This window comes from Eulemur rufifrons, chromosome 30 (genome assembly GCF_041146395.1).
Source record: "Eulemur rufifrons isolate Redbay chromosome 30, OSU_ERuf_1, whole genome shotgun sequence".
Classification (NCBI taxonomy): domain Eukaryota; kingdom Metazoa; phylum Chordata; class Mammalia; order Primates; family Lemuridae; genus Eulemur; species Eulemur rufifrons.
In genome coordinates, this window is record NC_091012.1 from 129,670,556 (window position 1) to 129,687,568 (window position 17,013).

Genomic DNA, 17,013 nt, shown 5'->3' on the forward strand with positions numbered 1-17,013 from the left:
CATTCCATATCAACAAAGAGTCTCAACTCTATGGATATACCTTAGTTTATTTTTAACACTTCCCTTAAGAATAAACATTCAGGTTGTTTCCCCTTCTCTTATTATGAACAATGCAGCAGCGAATAACCTTACAACATGTTTTTTTAATAACTATGTAGAAGTTTGTGGTATGGCTATATCATGATTTACTTAACCAGCCTCTTACTGTTGGACATTTAGATGGCAGCCACTTTTCACTATTTTAATTAATGCTATGATGAACACCCAAAATCTTTGCATACATCCATGATCTCTTTCATAGGATAAACTCTTAAAGATGGAACTGGTAGGTATGTAAACTTTCAAGGATTATTATTTACGTGTTGCCAAATTACCCCCTAAGAAGGTTTTCTCAAATTATACTCTTGTCAACAACTGTATGAGTCTACCAATTTCCTGCAACTCTCATCAACAAAAGGTATTCCCACTCTTTTTAGTACTTATAAATTAGATTTTAAAAAAATGATATTTCACAGCTGTTTTAATTCACATCTATGAGTACTAGTGAAGTTGAATATTTTTATGTTTCCTGGTTACTTATATTTCTTCTTTTTCTATTTCTGCATCTATCCTTATTTATTTGCAAGTGTTCCTTACTCATTAAGGTACTAACCTTTTGTTTTATGTTGCACATATTAAATTCTTTACAACTAAAATGTTTTTTCCAATATTATTTATCTTATTAGTAATTAGGCAATATTTTACAAGGTGAATCATTATTAAAACTAATTTTTATTTACAAATTAAGCAAATATGTAAAGAAACATAACCTAACACAACACAATAAAATTTGACTCTTTGACTGACTGCCATTCTCCCTCAGAGGAAGGGCTGAGTGTAACATTCCAGCATTCACAAAGCCATCTCTAGCTCATTTTCATTCGTTTTACCCACACTTAAGCTCTTTGTGACCCACTGTTAAACAATGAGAGCGAACCTATATTTGCTCCCAATAAGCCAGACTTCAATTTCAGACAACCACCTTCAACCTAGCACCACAGAAAATCTGAATTCTGATCCTACCACATACTGAAATACAGTTGGTCCTCTGTATCTGCAGGTTATACATCTGCACATTCAACCAACTGTCGACGGAAAATTGGAAAAAAAAAAAAAAATCCCCAAACCCCAACAACAAAAATACAAATAAAAGAACAATATAGTGTAACAACTATTTATGTGGTATTTACAGTGTATTAGGTATTAAGTAATCTAGAGATGATTATATGCAAATACTATATACGATTTTATAAAAGATACTCGAGGCCGGGCGCGGTGGCTCACGCCTGTAATCCTAGCACTCTGGGAGGCCGAGGCGGGTGGATCGCTCAAGGTCAGGAGTTCGAGACCAGCCTGAGCAAGAGCGAGACCCCGTCTCTACTAAAAATAGAAAGAAATTATCTGGCCAACTAAAATATATATAGAAAAAATTAGCCGGGCATGGTGGCGCATACCTGTAGTCCCAGCTACTCGGGAGGCTGAGGCAGTAGGATCGCTTAAGCCCAGGAGTTTGAGGTTGCTGTGAGCTAGGCTGATGCCATGGCACTCACTCTAGCCCGGGCAACAAAGTGACACTCTGTCTCCAAAAAAAAAAAAAAAAAAAGATACTCGAGCATCTGTGGATTTTGGTATCTGAGGCAGGTCCAGGAACCAGTCCCCTGAGGATACCAAGAAACAATCGTATTCCCTTTGGACCAAAAATTCTGGTTATTGAAACTCAAGCCACTGATTTCATGCAAGTAAAATGGACATTCGTGTTCATTCAGATAATTTTGAAATTATCTCAATTCTTTCTTCTTCCTTATTACAGAACAAAAACTGTGGCAGTGTATAAAAATGATTTTATTCTCACCGGCAGTTAAAGCAGTTAACATTAAAATGGTTTTGGCCAGGCACAGAGGCTCATGCCTGTAATCCCAGTACTTTGGTAGGCCTAGGTGGGTGGACTGCTTAAGCCCAGTAGTTTGAAACCAGTCTGGGCAATATATCGAGACTCCATCTCTACAAAAACTAAAAATAATTAGCCAGGCAGGGTCACGGTGGTGTATGCCTATAGTCCTAGCTACTCAGGACGCTGAGCCAGGAGGATCACTTGAGCCCAGGAGATGGATATAGCAGTGAGCTGTGACTGCACCACTGCACTCCAGCCTGGGCAACAGAGTGAGACCTTGTCTCAAAAGAGAGAGAGAGAGAGAGAGAGAGAAAAGGAAAAAAAATAAAAAAAAGATTTCAACTGTAAGATACTAGTTAAAAAACAAAGGAGTCAGTCCTTGAGTCATCTTTTAAATTAGAAGTACTTATGACCTTTCAGAGTATCTACTAGCATTAGTGCTATTTTATTTGATATCAACAGTAGAAATTACTGTACAAAGAGCTACATTTATATTTATGACTACAGCTGTTAATTTTCAAATTACTTGAAAGGATGAGGTCATTATGAGGAAAGCATGAAACTTACTCAGTAAATAGTTTCTAAAATTCAGTATTTGGAGGAAAAAAACCAACATACTTTTTTTTTTTTTTTTTTAAGGAGACAGGGTCTCATTCTGTCACCCAGGCTGGAGTGCAGTGCCATGATCATAGCTCACTGCAGCCTAGAACTCCTAGGCTCAAGCAATCCTCCCGCCTCAGCCTCCCAAGCAGCTGGGACTACAGGTATGTGCCACCATGCCCAGCTAATTTTTAAATTTTTTTTGTAGAGATGGGGTTCTCGCTATGTTGCCCATGCTGGTCTCTAATTCCTGGGCTCAAGCCACTCTCCTGCCTCAGCCTCCCAGGCCTGAGCTACCACGCACGGCTCGTAATAATTTTTTAAAATTAAAATAGAGCCAATATAATTATTGTAGCTATTCTTAAAATCATTACAGGCTTGAATTAATTCCAGTTACTTGTATTCCCACTAAAAAGGCTGATATGAACAGATGTAGGATGAGATGGCCATTTTATGTACTTATATCTGGACAAAATTATCAAGGCAGCTTTAGGGAATGGCAAAGAAAATATTTCTTCATAAAAGGATAACTGGTGTTTTTCATTTTTCAAATTCATTTTCAATAATAGCTAAAAGAAAAAGGAATGATTCTACTTATATAACATTCAATAACAATAAGGCAATAATAATCTTTGATGATAGAAGTCAGAAATGTGGTTTCCGGGGATGGAGAGGGACAGGGGCATAAAGGGGTCATAAGAAGTTTCCAGGGTGTTAACAATTCTCTATATCTCCATCTGGGCAGGGTTATACAAATACGTTTATGTTATAAAAATTAACTGAGATATAGACATAATTTGTGCACCTTCTGAATGTACATTTCAACAAAAATATTTACTTAATGTTAAAGAAATCTGACAGTAACTATATTAAATAAATAGAAATTAGAATGTTTAACTTCCAAACTGGTAGAAACACAGAAAGTTTCAGGTTATCTTTCTACTTTTATCTGTGCTAGCTTTTTAATCAGGTACCACAATGATGCTTGGTAATTATATTTGGTAATGATTTAACAAAAAAGTTAAATTGTTTTTAACTAAAAAAAGACAAAAGGCAGAAAATATGAAATTATATTTAATTCCATTTCTCAATTCTATTTACATTTTAAGATACCAAATTACTAAGGCTCTGATCAATAAGTATTGACTGTGTGAAAGAGTGTATTGAAAAAAAATCTAATTTAAATAATAATTTATGCCTAATTGAACTGAAAGAGATGTGAGGATTATTTTTCTTGGGTAGCATTTTTCAATCTGTTTTCAGAAGAACACTAATGCTTTACAGTTTTATAAAAAACAGTATTCAGTATTTAATTAAATTTGGGAATGTTAGGTGAGACAGAAATTCTTCTTTACTGTGGGATTTTTGAAAGCCTTTATAGGTTAATGAATATTGTGAATCTCTACAAAAGGTTATGTGGCACGTGGCCTTTCTCAAACGTCACACCCCCTCCCCCACCTCCGCCCCCACACCTATTCACACTGTGTTCCCTGGAACACAGATTAACATAGTTTAAAGCACAGTGAAGTTCTGAGAATGCTGCTCAGAAATTGCCAACTGTGCTAAGTATGCCTTTTAAAGGCTCTATGCACAGTGTAACCTCCACTGATTTTGACGGTTGACTGAATGGGTGTAAAATAAAATTGATCTATTAACAAGTATTCTTTGAAGGTCTACTATCAAACAATCAACATTTGCTTATTTATGCACTGGCTGGCTGCAGTGAAAGCTGGAGAGATATGAAAAATAATTTTCACTCAAGGGGCTGACTGCCTGTCTACTGGGGAAGAAAAATTTGAACAAAGAAATTTGAGAATGTTTTTAATAGTCCAGAGCAGGAAGACTTCTGGACAGCAAGGCTAGCACAAGGAGGAATACTCAAGGCCACAGTAGTAGCAGTGATCCTGGGATGTCTAAAGCAGAGCCCGAAAGAGTTTGGGAGAGAAGAGGCCAAGTTAGAAAAAGAGAAGAGTTAGGTTCACTGATCAAATCTGTATAGACTATGGGAGGCCACAAATACCATGTAAAAAAAAGTTATAGAATCTCTTTTCTTTCAACATTCATTTTAAGATTTGTTTTAAAGCCGTATGCCCGAGCAGCTCGAGTGCTAATAGATTTTTATTATTCTGTCCATTTTAGGAATGTAATTTAGGGATCTCGTGGTCCTGTCTAGATGGACCATGATAATACCAGATCCTGTTGCAATTTTAAATAAATTACATGCCTTTTAACGTGACATAGTCCTCCATTATTCACCATTATACATCTCCTAACAAAACATTTCATTCACAAAAGCATGCTATGGCCACATGTAGACACAAGAGGATCCACAAACCGAAAGACATTTTATACAGATAACATCAACTTGTCCTACCTTCATGAGGTCAAGCAGAACACTATTTAAAATTCCAAGGTATCTTCTCTCCAATGATTGAGGATGGTTAACAGCTGGAAACTGTAAGGACAACATAATAGTAATGTTAGCATTTGTGAGTGTTGCAGAAGGGAGCAGACGAGCAGAAGTTACTGCCCTAGTGTCAATATAAGTCAAATTCGTATTTGTATATTACTTTTGGTGTCTATGTATTTTAAGTGTGGATTAATAGGATTGGGTATTAAATAACAGGAAAACTCACAGGTGGAAGATGATACTTAAATCTAGGCAGCCAATACTGAGACATGTAGAAGAAACCATTAATAAAATATAAAAATTTGAAACTGTATTTTACAGTTTATAGAATACTGTCTGCTTACAGAAACAATTCAGTTCTAATACAGTGTATACAGAATTTGCTTATATAGACTTATAATTACTTCTAACAGTAATTGGGGGATTAGCAGAAGGGATATGGTATCAGAATTCTTATATCTTTTTCACAACATATTATTTACTCCTGAAAATAGAGAAGTAAAAAAAGAGAAAAAGGCAGTGAGTGGCTGGTACCTAAAAGGTCACTCCAAAGTAGAAAAAGTGAATTTTGATACATGTTCTATTATTGCTTTTAACATACTTTTGTAATGATCTGTTTTCAAATCCTTCCTTTTTGTAAACTGGAACAGAAGACAAACATAGGCTCCTAGATTAACAAATGCATTTTTAAATAAAATGAGGGGAAGGGGTCAAGTTTATTTAGATATTGTCCTTTCCTCTGCCAAAACACATTCTGCAGTATCTCAGGGGATGTTAAAGCTTTGGGTAATATGTCTGACAGAGCCCAGTGCCATGTACTTCCTCCAAATGTGAAGGCTAGTCTGCTTCTAATATATATTTCCTTTATACCAACATAAAAGCATTTCAAAGTACTGAAATCTCTAAATATGCTAAATAAGTGGATGGGAGGACTAATTATGTAGTGAAATTTCAAACAGGGTATTTAAGGAGTGATTTATGACATCATTCCCACACTGTATTTGGTATGGCAGTAGACACAGAAGATGGGTAAGATCTAAACCTTGCTCTTTAGGAATCTGCTCTCGGGTTGGGAAAGCAATCAGTATTAAACTGTGCAGCCATAAATTCTAATTGAAGCTCAGAGAAAGGAGTGATCAAGGTGGTTTGCAGCTGTGGAAGAATGAACCCATAGGTAATACTTGAACTGGATTTTGAAAGATAAGAAAAATGTGACGACAGAGAAAAGTAGGACAGAACCTTCCAGATAAAGGAGTAGAAGGAATAATATGAACTTAACACAGATGCACAGGCAATAACCTAAAACTTATTTCTGGGGGAAGTGATGCTATGCAAGGCATTTTAGATATTATTATTATCCTTATTTTAGAGATGAAGAAGGTGACAATCAGAAAGTTCAAATAACTGGTTCAAGGCAAGTTATATAATTAAAAAGCGGTAGAACTAGTATTTGTACCCAGTCCTGTGATCCAAACCCACACTCTTTCTAAACCTAGGTGCCTCTCCTAAGGGAAGTTCCTTTTGATGTTTTTAGAGCACTAAATATCAGCCCAAAGAGACAGACACCTACCATACTTTGATAAAGACCCTATACTGGTATATTTTAATTAATATTTTGCTTATGATATCTATCTTATGCTACCAGATACCCTTCACCCTTTATTTTTTCCAGGGGTAACATTTCATTGATAAGAAAATTAATGTTGAAAAGTCAAAAGGTATTAGAAATATTACAATAAAAAATAACCAAGCAAATTAACTTAAAAATTAATTTATGTGCTTTTCAATGAAATCTACTATTCTGAGATCATTCAACAAACAGCCAAAACTCATAGAGGTTTAAAGTATATCCCAATCAGTAGCTTATTCTATTTTCTTTCTTAATCATTTGGTCAATACAATACAGTGAGAATGCCTCTTTACTGAGCACCATGTGTCAGGCACTGGCCTGGGCATTTTACATGTAACATTTCAATCAGGCAGTACTTCTATTACCATCATTTTACACAAGAAGCAGAGGCACAGGATGATGAAATAACTTCCTGAGGTCATTCAAGTAGTAAGTATGGAGCCAGGCATTGAACTCCAGTAGTCTAACTCCAGAGCTCATGCCCTATACTATGAGATATCAATTGTTACTTTTTTCCAAATAATGCAAACCATTAGAGTAACATCTTGTGGATTTTCCAATCTGTACACAATTGAATCCAAATGCACATCACACTGGACTGGTTACTGGTGAGTCTGTGGCTCACAGCAGCTGTAGTTTACACACCCTATGTGCTTAGCTATCTGTCCCAGACATTCTCAAGTAATATCATAAAAGAAAACTCTTCCCTCAAAAGATGTTATTAAGCCTCCAAAGAAATTAAACTAATTTAGTTAAAATACCACAAAGACTTTCAGACTAAAATGTAAAAGTATTAAGGTTTATAAAAGTCCAAGTGTCATGGAAGCAGCAATTTCCCTGAAGGGTATTTGTAAGCAGCGTTGTCATATGTTGTCTAGCATTTTATAGATAATATTGTTTAGTGAGGAGGACTGTGAACAAACAGAACCACAGAGAAACAAGGAAAAGATATCCTTCGTGTGGCCTATCTAATCCAAATGCCATTCATTCTTCAATATCCACTTCAATTTTCAAATGCTCCATCATAAAGCCTTTCTAATGAATCCCCAACTATGACTTCTAGCTTTCCAGAACCTCTGACACTTTTCATGGTCTAAACCATATTGAGATATATTAGAAAAGAGTACAATACATTAAAGAATACAGTACTTTATTATATGCCACACTTTCTTATACACTGTATTGTTTTCTAATTATTTCATGGATGAAAGTCTTAATTCTTCAGCTAGTTTATAAGTTATGAAGGCCAAGTACCATGTCAGATCTGTTTATACTCGCTTCACAGAATCGAGCATAGAGTTTCATTAACCAGGCCAAGAGCAAGTCAGCCAGCAAAACAAGCTTAATATTCCAACAGTTAGTGGCAAAATCCTGAGGTCAAATATTTAATCATCAGACTATTCAATCTAGCAGGCACTATTCCAGGTGTGCTACAAATAAAATGGTGAACATAACAGTTCATTTTCTCAAGGGATTCATTAGTCCAGTGAGTATGCATATTTGCAAACAGCTACTTAAAGGAGAATGCAATGGGTGCTACAAAAGAGATACGACCAGAGTGCTATAGGAGGGTAGAAGGGGGAGTCACCTGTTCTGTTTGGAATAGTCTAGAAGGGCTTCATAGAGAGAGGACATTTGGCCTGAGTCTGGGGGAGAGAGAAGGAGGAGATGGAAGTAGGGTGAGTGTTGACAGCATTATAGAAATGAAAATGCAGACTGTAGAAGCAACATGTCAAGGAAATGGTAAGAGCTTCAATGTGGCTGAAGAGTAGAGGCAGAGGGTGAGAAAGGGTGGAGATGAGGCCAGAGGGCTCAAAGCAAGGGGTTTTCAATGCTATCCTAAGGAATTTAAACTTCACCAGCAATCCTGCAGAGGTTTTTAAACAAAAGAGAGTTAGAATTAATTGTGCAATTTGAGAAATGTGAACAGATTGAAGAGAGAAAGTTTGAGAGATCAGTTTGGGAGTGGTTGTCAATAGTTAGGTAAAGGTGACAAGGTGAAAGAAGCATCAGAGATGATGGAGAGAAATAGAATATAGTTGAGCTTGAATGGTGATAATACAGATTCTGGAAAGCTAGATTGGTTCAATTGCTCCTCAAATGTTTAATGAATGCCTACTAGATGTTCTAGGTTCTATGTTAGATGCTGGAAATACAGTGAAAAAAACAGTTAATTTCTGCCCTTGGGAAACTCATATTCTAGTAGGGGAGGACTGGGCAGTTAATAATAAACAAGTAAACAAATAGACAAAATAATTCCATACTGTGATAAATGTTATGATAGAAAAAAGAAGGGTGCTATGACAGAGAGAGACTAGGAAGGAGGTGGGGACACTATGTTAGGTGGCCAGAGAGAAGGGGCATTCTCTGAGTTGAGATTTACAGAATAAGAAGGGGCCACACAAGGGAAACACCTTCCTTGGAGAAGAAGCCATAGGTCCCAAATCCGTGAAACTGGAAACACCTTGGAATGATTGTGGAAGCCAAAGAACAAGAAAGACAAGTGTGGTGAAAATCTGGAGAGGGAGGGGGATGGAGACAGGTATGAGATGAAGTCAGTGAGCCAGAAGGGCCTGGATCGTGCAAGGTCTCACAGGCCATGGCAAAGAATTTAGATCGATCCTCAGTGAAACTGAGAATTCATTAATTGTGACTAACTTTATTCCTGAATATAACAGATTTTCCTTTCTGCTAGACTGAGGGCAAGTCCTATTTATTGTCACATTTTCAGCATCTAGTATGACAAATGTTTAATAAAGTTGCTGCTGTTAGTACCCTAATTAATGGTCAGAATTTGGTGAATTTTTGGCTTTCAAAAGCAAAAATAAAGGAAGAAAAGACAAACTTGCCTGAGGTAACTTAGATTTGGAAGAATGAGAGAAAGCAGGAAGGAGGTAAAAGAGACATTGTGTATGCCTCTATCCATTGATTTTGCCCATATTCACTGAGCCCAGCAGGAATTGATTTGGACTGTGTTGGGCTGTCAGGTGTGAGCAGTGATAGTCTCCAAAGGGAAATTAACTGAGGGCCAGAAAGTAAAAAACAAAACAAAACAAAAAAAAATGGGTGCTTTGCAAATGGCAAGGTAACGTGGTTTGAGAATTATGCATTTCAGAGAAAGAAAGGAAGTGGTGGTGAGATTATTTTCCAGTTGCCACATTGACCACCAATTGACATGCAGGCCCAAAGGAGTGGTTGAAAACTGAAAAAGTCACTTTGGGGGTAGATGGAAGAGAGAAGCAACCTTTAATTCCCTGGCTACTCCAATAAGGTACCTCTGCGAGTTGGATGCTCCTCATTTGGGGGAAGTACATGCTTTCTAAGATGCCTTTTAGCATATCCCCAGAAAACAAGTTTTGTACAATATACTAGTTTGAAAAGAAGATTTGATATTTCACCGTCAATGGACAAAAATATATCTGCTAGAATAAGAACCTTTAAATCTGCAGAATGCAAGTATCTCATGACCCTCAAATCATTTCAGATATGTTTGCTCAAAGAAGCCATAGCCATTCATACATTTTGTACCTTTGGGGGATACTTAATATTTTGGACAAAGAAATGGTTTAAGATGACCAAAGTGTAGAGTATAAGAATGCATATGCTAAAAAAGATTTTGAAAAATTAGAACTTACAAAATTAGAAAACACATTAGCAGCTCCCACTTTCAAACTCTGACCACTTTTTAAATTCACAAATATTATATAAGATTCAGAAATAAAATATTATAGTAGAGATTATAAACATTGTAAAGGGAAAGGGAATAGTATTCAAAGGATAGTTTAACATTTCGTTGTGAAATGAACAAAGATTTAAATACTGCAGTATTGATTCCATTTTGGGTTTTAGCAAAACCTCTTACCCGGAGACCATGGAAACGAGGATTACTGTAGAAGAGCTTCATCTGCTCAGATGGAAGTGGTCCTAGAACCTTCTGAATAGTAAAAAGTTGGTCAATTTCACTTTCTCCAGGAAACAAAGGCTGTCCATCGCTAAGCTCCCCAAGAATACAGCCCACCGACCACATGTCTACAGACTTTCCATAAGGAGCTCTGAAAAGCAAAGGGAGAGATTACCTTGGCAACTGAAGAAATATAATATTTTGATAATTTCCAAATTATTTTGAATGGATTCATGATTTAAAGCACATTTGTATATTTAAGGAATTAAAAAGTATCATGTGAATAAAAGAAAGTACAGATATCCAAGTAAAACTTCAGAACACAAGTGAATAAACCTATGTTAATGAAGCTATCAATTTAATAACAATTTAGTTAATATCACTAATTTGAAATCTGTTCATGTCTGGATATATATTAAACATGAATGGCTTAATAAACTCTAATTCAGTACACATATCTGATGAGTAACACCTCACCTGGGGAATGAAATGTTCCCAAGAAATATATTTTCTAGGTAATTATCCTTTAGCTTCTCTAAATGTCAAAAAGTTACATCTTACCCAGTTTTTGAGTTCAGTATATTAAAATGTACTATGTATTGACTTATATGTCTTCTTAAACAAACGCTGAATATTATTTAACCTTTGATTACTTAGCATTACAATTTCTAATAGCTAAGATTGTGTTAAACTCTATCATATTATTTACTTGAATATAGGGGTGCCCTATTATACCAGGCTCCATAATAGTTATTTCCCTAAAAAGCATTTTGTCAGTTTACTTAGGGGTTTATAGCTCCCTTCTAGGGTCTGAGTTTACCGGAGGGCTTAAGGAATGTTGCTGCTATTAACAAATGGAGGTTATAGCCTTAAATCAATTTATGGCAAATTAAGTAAGAATCAACATACATATGTTTCAAACATAAATAATCCAAGCTTTAAGAAGGGAAACCCAAAATAAAATATCTGAAAAAAATATGGAATAAAATTTTGGAATGCTAAAATAATATAGTAGTAATACAAAACTTCTAACTAAAGCACTGTTAACATTATACAGAATATATTTCTATGATAATAAATCATTGCAACAATAAATCAATATTTCATTTATCTCATTTGCTTCCCACAAAAACCTAAAAATTATATGAGGAAACTTCATTTAGATCTTTTTGGTAGCTTGTTTGGGAGAGAAGGATACTGATCTTTCTTTTGCATCTGTTCGAGAGAGAAAACTTGTTCCATAGTGCTAGATGGAGAAACCTATGGAAAATCTCCACATCCTCACTATAAGCTATGTTTCTTTTGTCATCTGATTTGAATAATTTATGTAGCTGGAACTATTTTGAATGTCAAGGACAAAGCCTTGAGAATATATAAAAATGTAAATTCTTAATGTATAACCAAATATCACCTGATTTCAATGGGACTTTTACACAAACATGGTTCTTCAACTAGTACTTGACAATCACTTAATTAGCAATATTCACTTTAGCTCTAATTACCTGCACTGTCCCCATCTACTTTTGGCAGCTACCACACATCTTTAAACAAAACCTCACTTTTCCTATAGATGTTATTAGGCAGCAAATACTCTGAAGATTCACAATATGGCTGTCCTCAAAATGTACTCCGTGAGGCCCTCTTAGAAACAAAATCATATTATTAAGAGTCTTTCTACCATACTTGCGTCCTTGGATGGGGTCCTAAGAATGACCTACTTCATATTCATTTGTTCATCCTAACAGTGTCCAGTAAATTCAAATTCCAATCCTCCCACGAGAAAATGAACTATGCATCCCAGTGGGTCCAGAAAGGTACACAGAAGAAACTAACACAAAGAAAATCAATCCTAATTCCAAGATTAAAAATTAGCACAGAAATTCTAAACTCTGTCCACAAAGTTGAAGAGATAATAAAGTGACTAATCACCATTTATGTCTCAGGATAAAGCAAGTTTTTGATTTCAAAAAATTAGTAAAGCTTTCAATAACTGATGCCAATAATTCTTATAGGCTCTAGGTTAGCAACAAATCAAGAATTACCACCAGATGGCTGGTAGACACTGGGAAATGAATAGTTAACATCAAAATAAACCCTCAGTCAGTAACTTAAACATGTAGTCATCATGCTCTTTAGAAGAAATCCAGAAATTTATATTGTTATTATATAAAAAGTATCTTTTAAAAATTAAATTCCTTATGTCCTCCAGATACACGTATGGCACACTAAAGGTAAGAGATGAAACCTATAATTTATGTATTTGTCATCATGTCATCATTAGACATACCACTATGTCTAATTTTATTTGTAGAGTGTAATTTCTTTTCTTTTGAGACAGAGTCTCTCTCAGTCACCTTGGGTAGAGTGCCATGGCGTCAGCATAGCTCACAGCAACCTCAAACTCCTGGGCTCAAGCGATCCTCCTGCCTCAGCCTCCCAAGTAGCTGGGACTACAGGCGCTTGCCACCAGGCCCGGCTAATTTTTCTATTTTTAGTAGAGACGGGGTCTCACTCTTGCTCAGGCTGGCCTCGAATTCCTGAGCTCAAGCAATCCTCCCACCTTGGCCTCCCAGAGTACTAGAATTACAGGCATGAGCCACCGTGCTTGGCCTAGAGTATAACTTCTTTCTCCACTCTTGGGTGGTCCCAAAGAAGGAACTATAATCTAGAGAAAATAAGAAAACATTACAACTAGGGTAGGTAGAGCATTATTAATAAAACTATGTGATGGAGATCAGGACTATAGGCTCCTTCTTAGGCACTAAAGTTATAATGTACCAAATAGGAAAGAACCTTATCAGAAGACCTTTATTTGGTGTTAACAGATGAATGAAAAAACATTGACAGTGGAAGAGTGGGCATAAAGCAGATGAATGTAGAGGTGTTACTGAGAAAATCATCAATGCAGTGCTAGTTTGAAAAGCCATTTATAATCAAACAGGATTTATGTTATTCAGAAGAAAAATAGCAATTGGTTCAATATTTACCCCATGTGCTTGGCAAAGTGGCTGGACTTAAATAAATGAATAGATAAGCCATAATGTCAAACTGTGTGGACATGTACATTCTTATTGTGGAAGATTATCAGCAAAGATGGCTGCAGTAATTTCTTCCATTTCTGTACACATGCGACTTTGTTACATGGCTCTGCCACTTCTCTCATTGAGAGGTGGGATTTATTTCTCCATATTTATTTCTCCATTACATTGGCCATGTCATATGCTTTGCCCAGTGAGGCAAAAGCCATGCAAACAAAGGCTTGAAAAGCACCTTTGCTTTGGGGCTTACCCTCTACAGCATAGCATTCTCCCACTATCACACGAAAAAACCTGGACTAGCCTAGCAGAGGATGAGTTCCCATGGATCAGACATGATCTGTCCCAGCTGAGGCACCCTAAACCAACCAGCCCCCAGATGACCTGTCAGCTGACTGTAGCTATATGAGTGACTCCAAGAGAGACCAGTGGAAGAATCATCCAGCCAAACTCAAATTACTGACACCCAGAACTGTGAGCAAATAAAGTGGTTCTTGTTTCATACCATTAAGTTTTTAGGTGGTTTGTTATACTGCAATATGTAACTGACACATTTAATTAACTGAAGTTCTTATTTTCCATAGATGATCTCAAAGCCAATGATATAGGATCAGCAGATGTGTATATGCCATTCTATTTTGGGAAGGTAACTCACCCAAGTAAGAGTTCTGGGGACCGATACCATCTGGTGGCCACATACTCTGTGTAATTAGCATTATTGCCTTCTGACAGATTCCGAGCAAATCCTGAAAGACAGCAAAGCCAAAAGCTGTAACTTTGAAAAAGTAGTAATAATTTCATGTTGGCAAAAATATTTCAGTGCTACTCATACTTTAAAAGAACATAGTGACTGTTATTGAATGGGTCATTTATTAATAATCATATGCTTATTATCTCAAAAAGTAGGGTGTTCATATGTCATTTGAAATATATACAATGTATTTACTTACAAATTTAGTCTCTCCCCTATGCTAAAGAAATTCATGTTTTCAAAGTCACCTCATGCTTTTATAACCATTCAGAGCATACTTTTAAATCAGCTCTCACAATAAACACAAATCTTAGGAACAAAATGAAGTCCCCATAAAAACTAAAAGTCAAAGTAGCATATTGTAGATGGTCATTAATTCTGCTATGTGGGACTTACATAGTGTTTGCATTTCTATTGTTGCTGAGCAGTTCCACCCATTATATAAACAACTAACAGTTGGCAGTGATGGAAACAAAGCAGGCCAAAATTATTATCATTTCCTAATGACGGAGAAGCATACTAGAGGTATCTTAATTACCTTATAGACTCTACCACTACTTTTCCCCCTAACCCTTTCAAAAGGTTGGGGGCCACTGCATAGCCACAAAATAAGGCAGCAGGATAAGTTAATTACCCATCTAACTCACCAAATGCAATATAGGTTTATTGTGAATACTTACAGAAAACCAGAACACTAAAATTAAGGCTAAAAATTAAGAGATATGTCAGTTCTGAAATACGGATAATAGTGTTTCTTAAAATGAAACAGTAAAAAATGAAAAGCATAATAAAAAACAAAACCCCTAACTTCAGTTAATCAATATTTCTTTGTACGACATACTCTGAAGAAATACTCATATTTTTGAATGGGGTTCTTCAAGTCAGACAAAGGAGCTGCATGCTGTAGGAGTGAAAGCAATTAGCAAGTCTTTACTGGGGACGCATAGGACACAGAGTGTCATATGTGGTGCTGCCAGGGGGAACTTCCTGACCATTTAAAATAGTCTTTTCTTTAGGAAATAATGCTAGACCAGGTGTACTCTTTTCCTACTATTACCCATTCTACAGCCATTTCTTTCATATTTATAACTTGCTTTACAACTTCAGTAACTTTGGAGCTTAAACAGATCAGCAACCCATAGAATCATACATGCTTAGTAAATGGTGTATGAGGCACATAAAGTCTCAGTATTGGGTAGTGACTACAATTACAGACAGGAACTGAGACATAGATACTGTTCCTGAAACTCATAATGCTAAGGAAATGCTAAAAATGCCAGGATCAAAATCTTTTTGATACAGTATTCAATATTTCCTTTTTATTCTAAGCATGTCTTTAAAAATCTAGGATATAGCAAGACTCTTCTTTGCAATATTTCTTATAAAGAATGAGGAAAATTAAGTTCTGTAAAACATTTTTTCTCAAGTAAGCAGGTTCAGGTTCATAATATTCAAATTCTTTGAAAATATTGAGTGAAAATAGCTACACATGCTTCCAATTGCTATATTGGACAAACTAGGTCATTCTACAATGTGAATTCTTAAAATACTTCTGTTTCTCACTTGTGCAATCCATCTATGTACTAATCCAATTTCTGCTTATGATAAGGATGGATTCTTAGTTATATGTGGAGGTTTACATAGTATTTGTGATTATATTTGAATTATACAAAAAATTTTAAAAAAATAAAGTTCTTATTTTTTAGCATATGGATTAGGCAAAACTATAATTTTAAAAAGTGACCCATGACCTAAACACCCTAATTTATAATTTAAAAACTTTTCTGAATTATTTTCATTTAAATCTTTAACAGTGCTTAATACAGACTTATCTATATGGGAGACACACAATTTTCTATTAGGAGAGAGTACAACTCAAAAAGTTTCCTATATATTCAATCAAGAGCTAAAATCTTATACATCAGTTACTAATCTTATTCATCGAACATTCAGAGGAAACAAAGTGTTCTAAAATGTCGTTTGACCTTATAGATCTATGACTATTGCATGTACATATGTGTATATTTGTATAGGCATATTTTTAGTGTTTATGATTAAACCTAGAACAATTTCTATCCACGTTTAAAATATTTTTTTTATCCTACTCAAACCAAAAGGCCATAGTGATAGTTGTCAGAAAATTCTTTTTCTGGGATCATTACATACTGGGCTTATGAATATATGCACATGCGCATATTTGCTTTGAATTAATTCTTATTAAATAAATACCATAGGATAAATTTTTAAAAATAGTATACAATACTGTGCAAAGAGAGAGTAGTACTCCTCTAGCAATCAATTTTTCAACATATGACTCAATACAATGTTCCTCTGCTAATTTATGTCAAAACATAAATATTACTTTTAATATGCCTTTAAAAGCTACCTATGTGTTACCTTAAATTAATTCTGTAAGTAGCAGGACTCAACTTCTTTTAACTTACCAAAGTCGCACAGTTTCAGAACATCATTGTGGCTGATTAAGAGATTTTCTGGCTTTATATCTAGAGTATGAAGATTAAAAAACAATTAGTAAAAATGTTCTATGTTCTGCTGATTGACACTGTTAGATCACTATAACAGCATCTAATTATAAATATCTAGAGTAACTTGAATAGAAAACTGTGGCAGTGAAAAGCAGAGTAACACATTTGATGTTGGTACATAAAAGTTTCAATTAATTTCTTTTTGAGAAACATGCAGGGCCATAATTTCAAAAGCAATTTTTTTCTCTTTAAATCTTAAAAGGACTAATT

General features: G+C 35.5%; 1 protein-coding gene across 1 annotated transcript in view; it reads right to left on the bottom strand.

Annotated features, from left to right (window-relative positions):
- The window catches only part of CDKL5 (cyclin dependent kinase like 5), a 115,123-nt gene that overhangs the window by 29,593 nt on the left and 68,517 nt on the right, over nt 1-17,013 (bottom strand). The window contains exons 6-9 of the mRNA XM_069463973.1: nt 16,702-16,761; nt 14,162-14,252; nt 10,433-10,622; nt 4,905-4,985 (exon numbers count right to left, since the gene is read on the bottom strand). Of these exons, the coding sequence (XP_069320074.1) occupies nt 4,905-4,985; nt 10,433-10,622; nt 14,162-14,252; nt 16,702-16,761 (422 nt within the window). The remainder of the gene's footprint in view (nt 1-4,904; nt 4,986-10,432; nt 10,623-14,161; nt 14,253-16,701; nt 16,762-17,013) is intronic.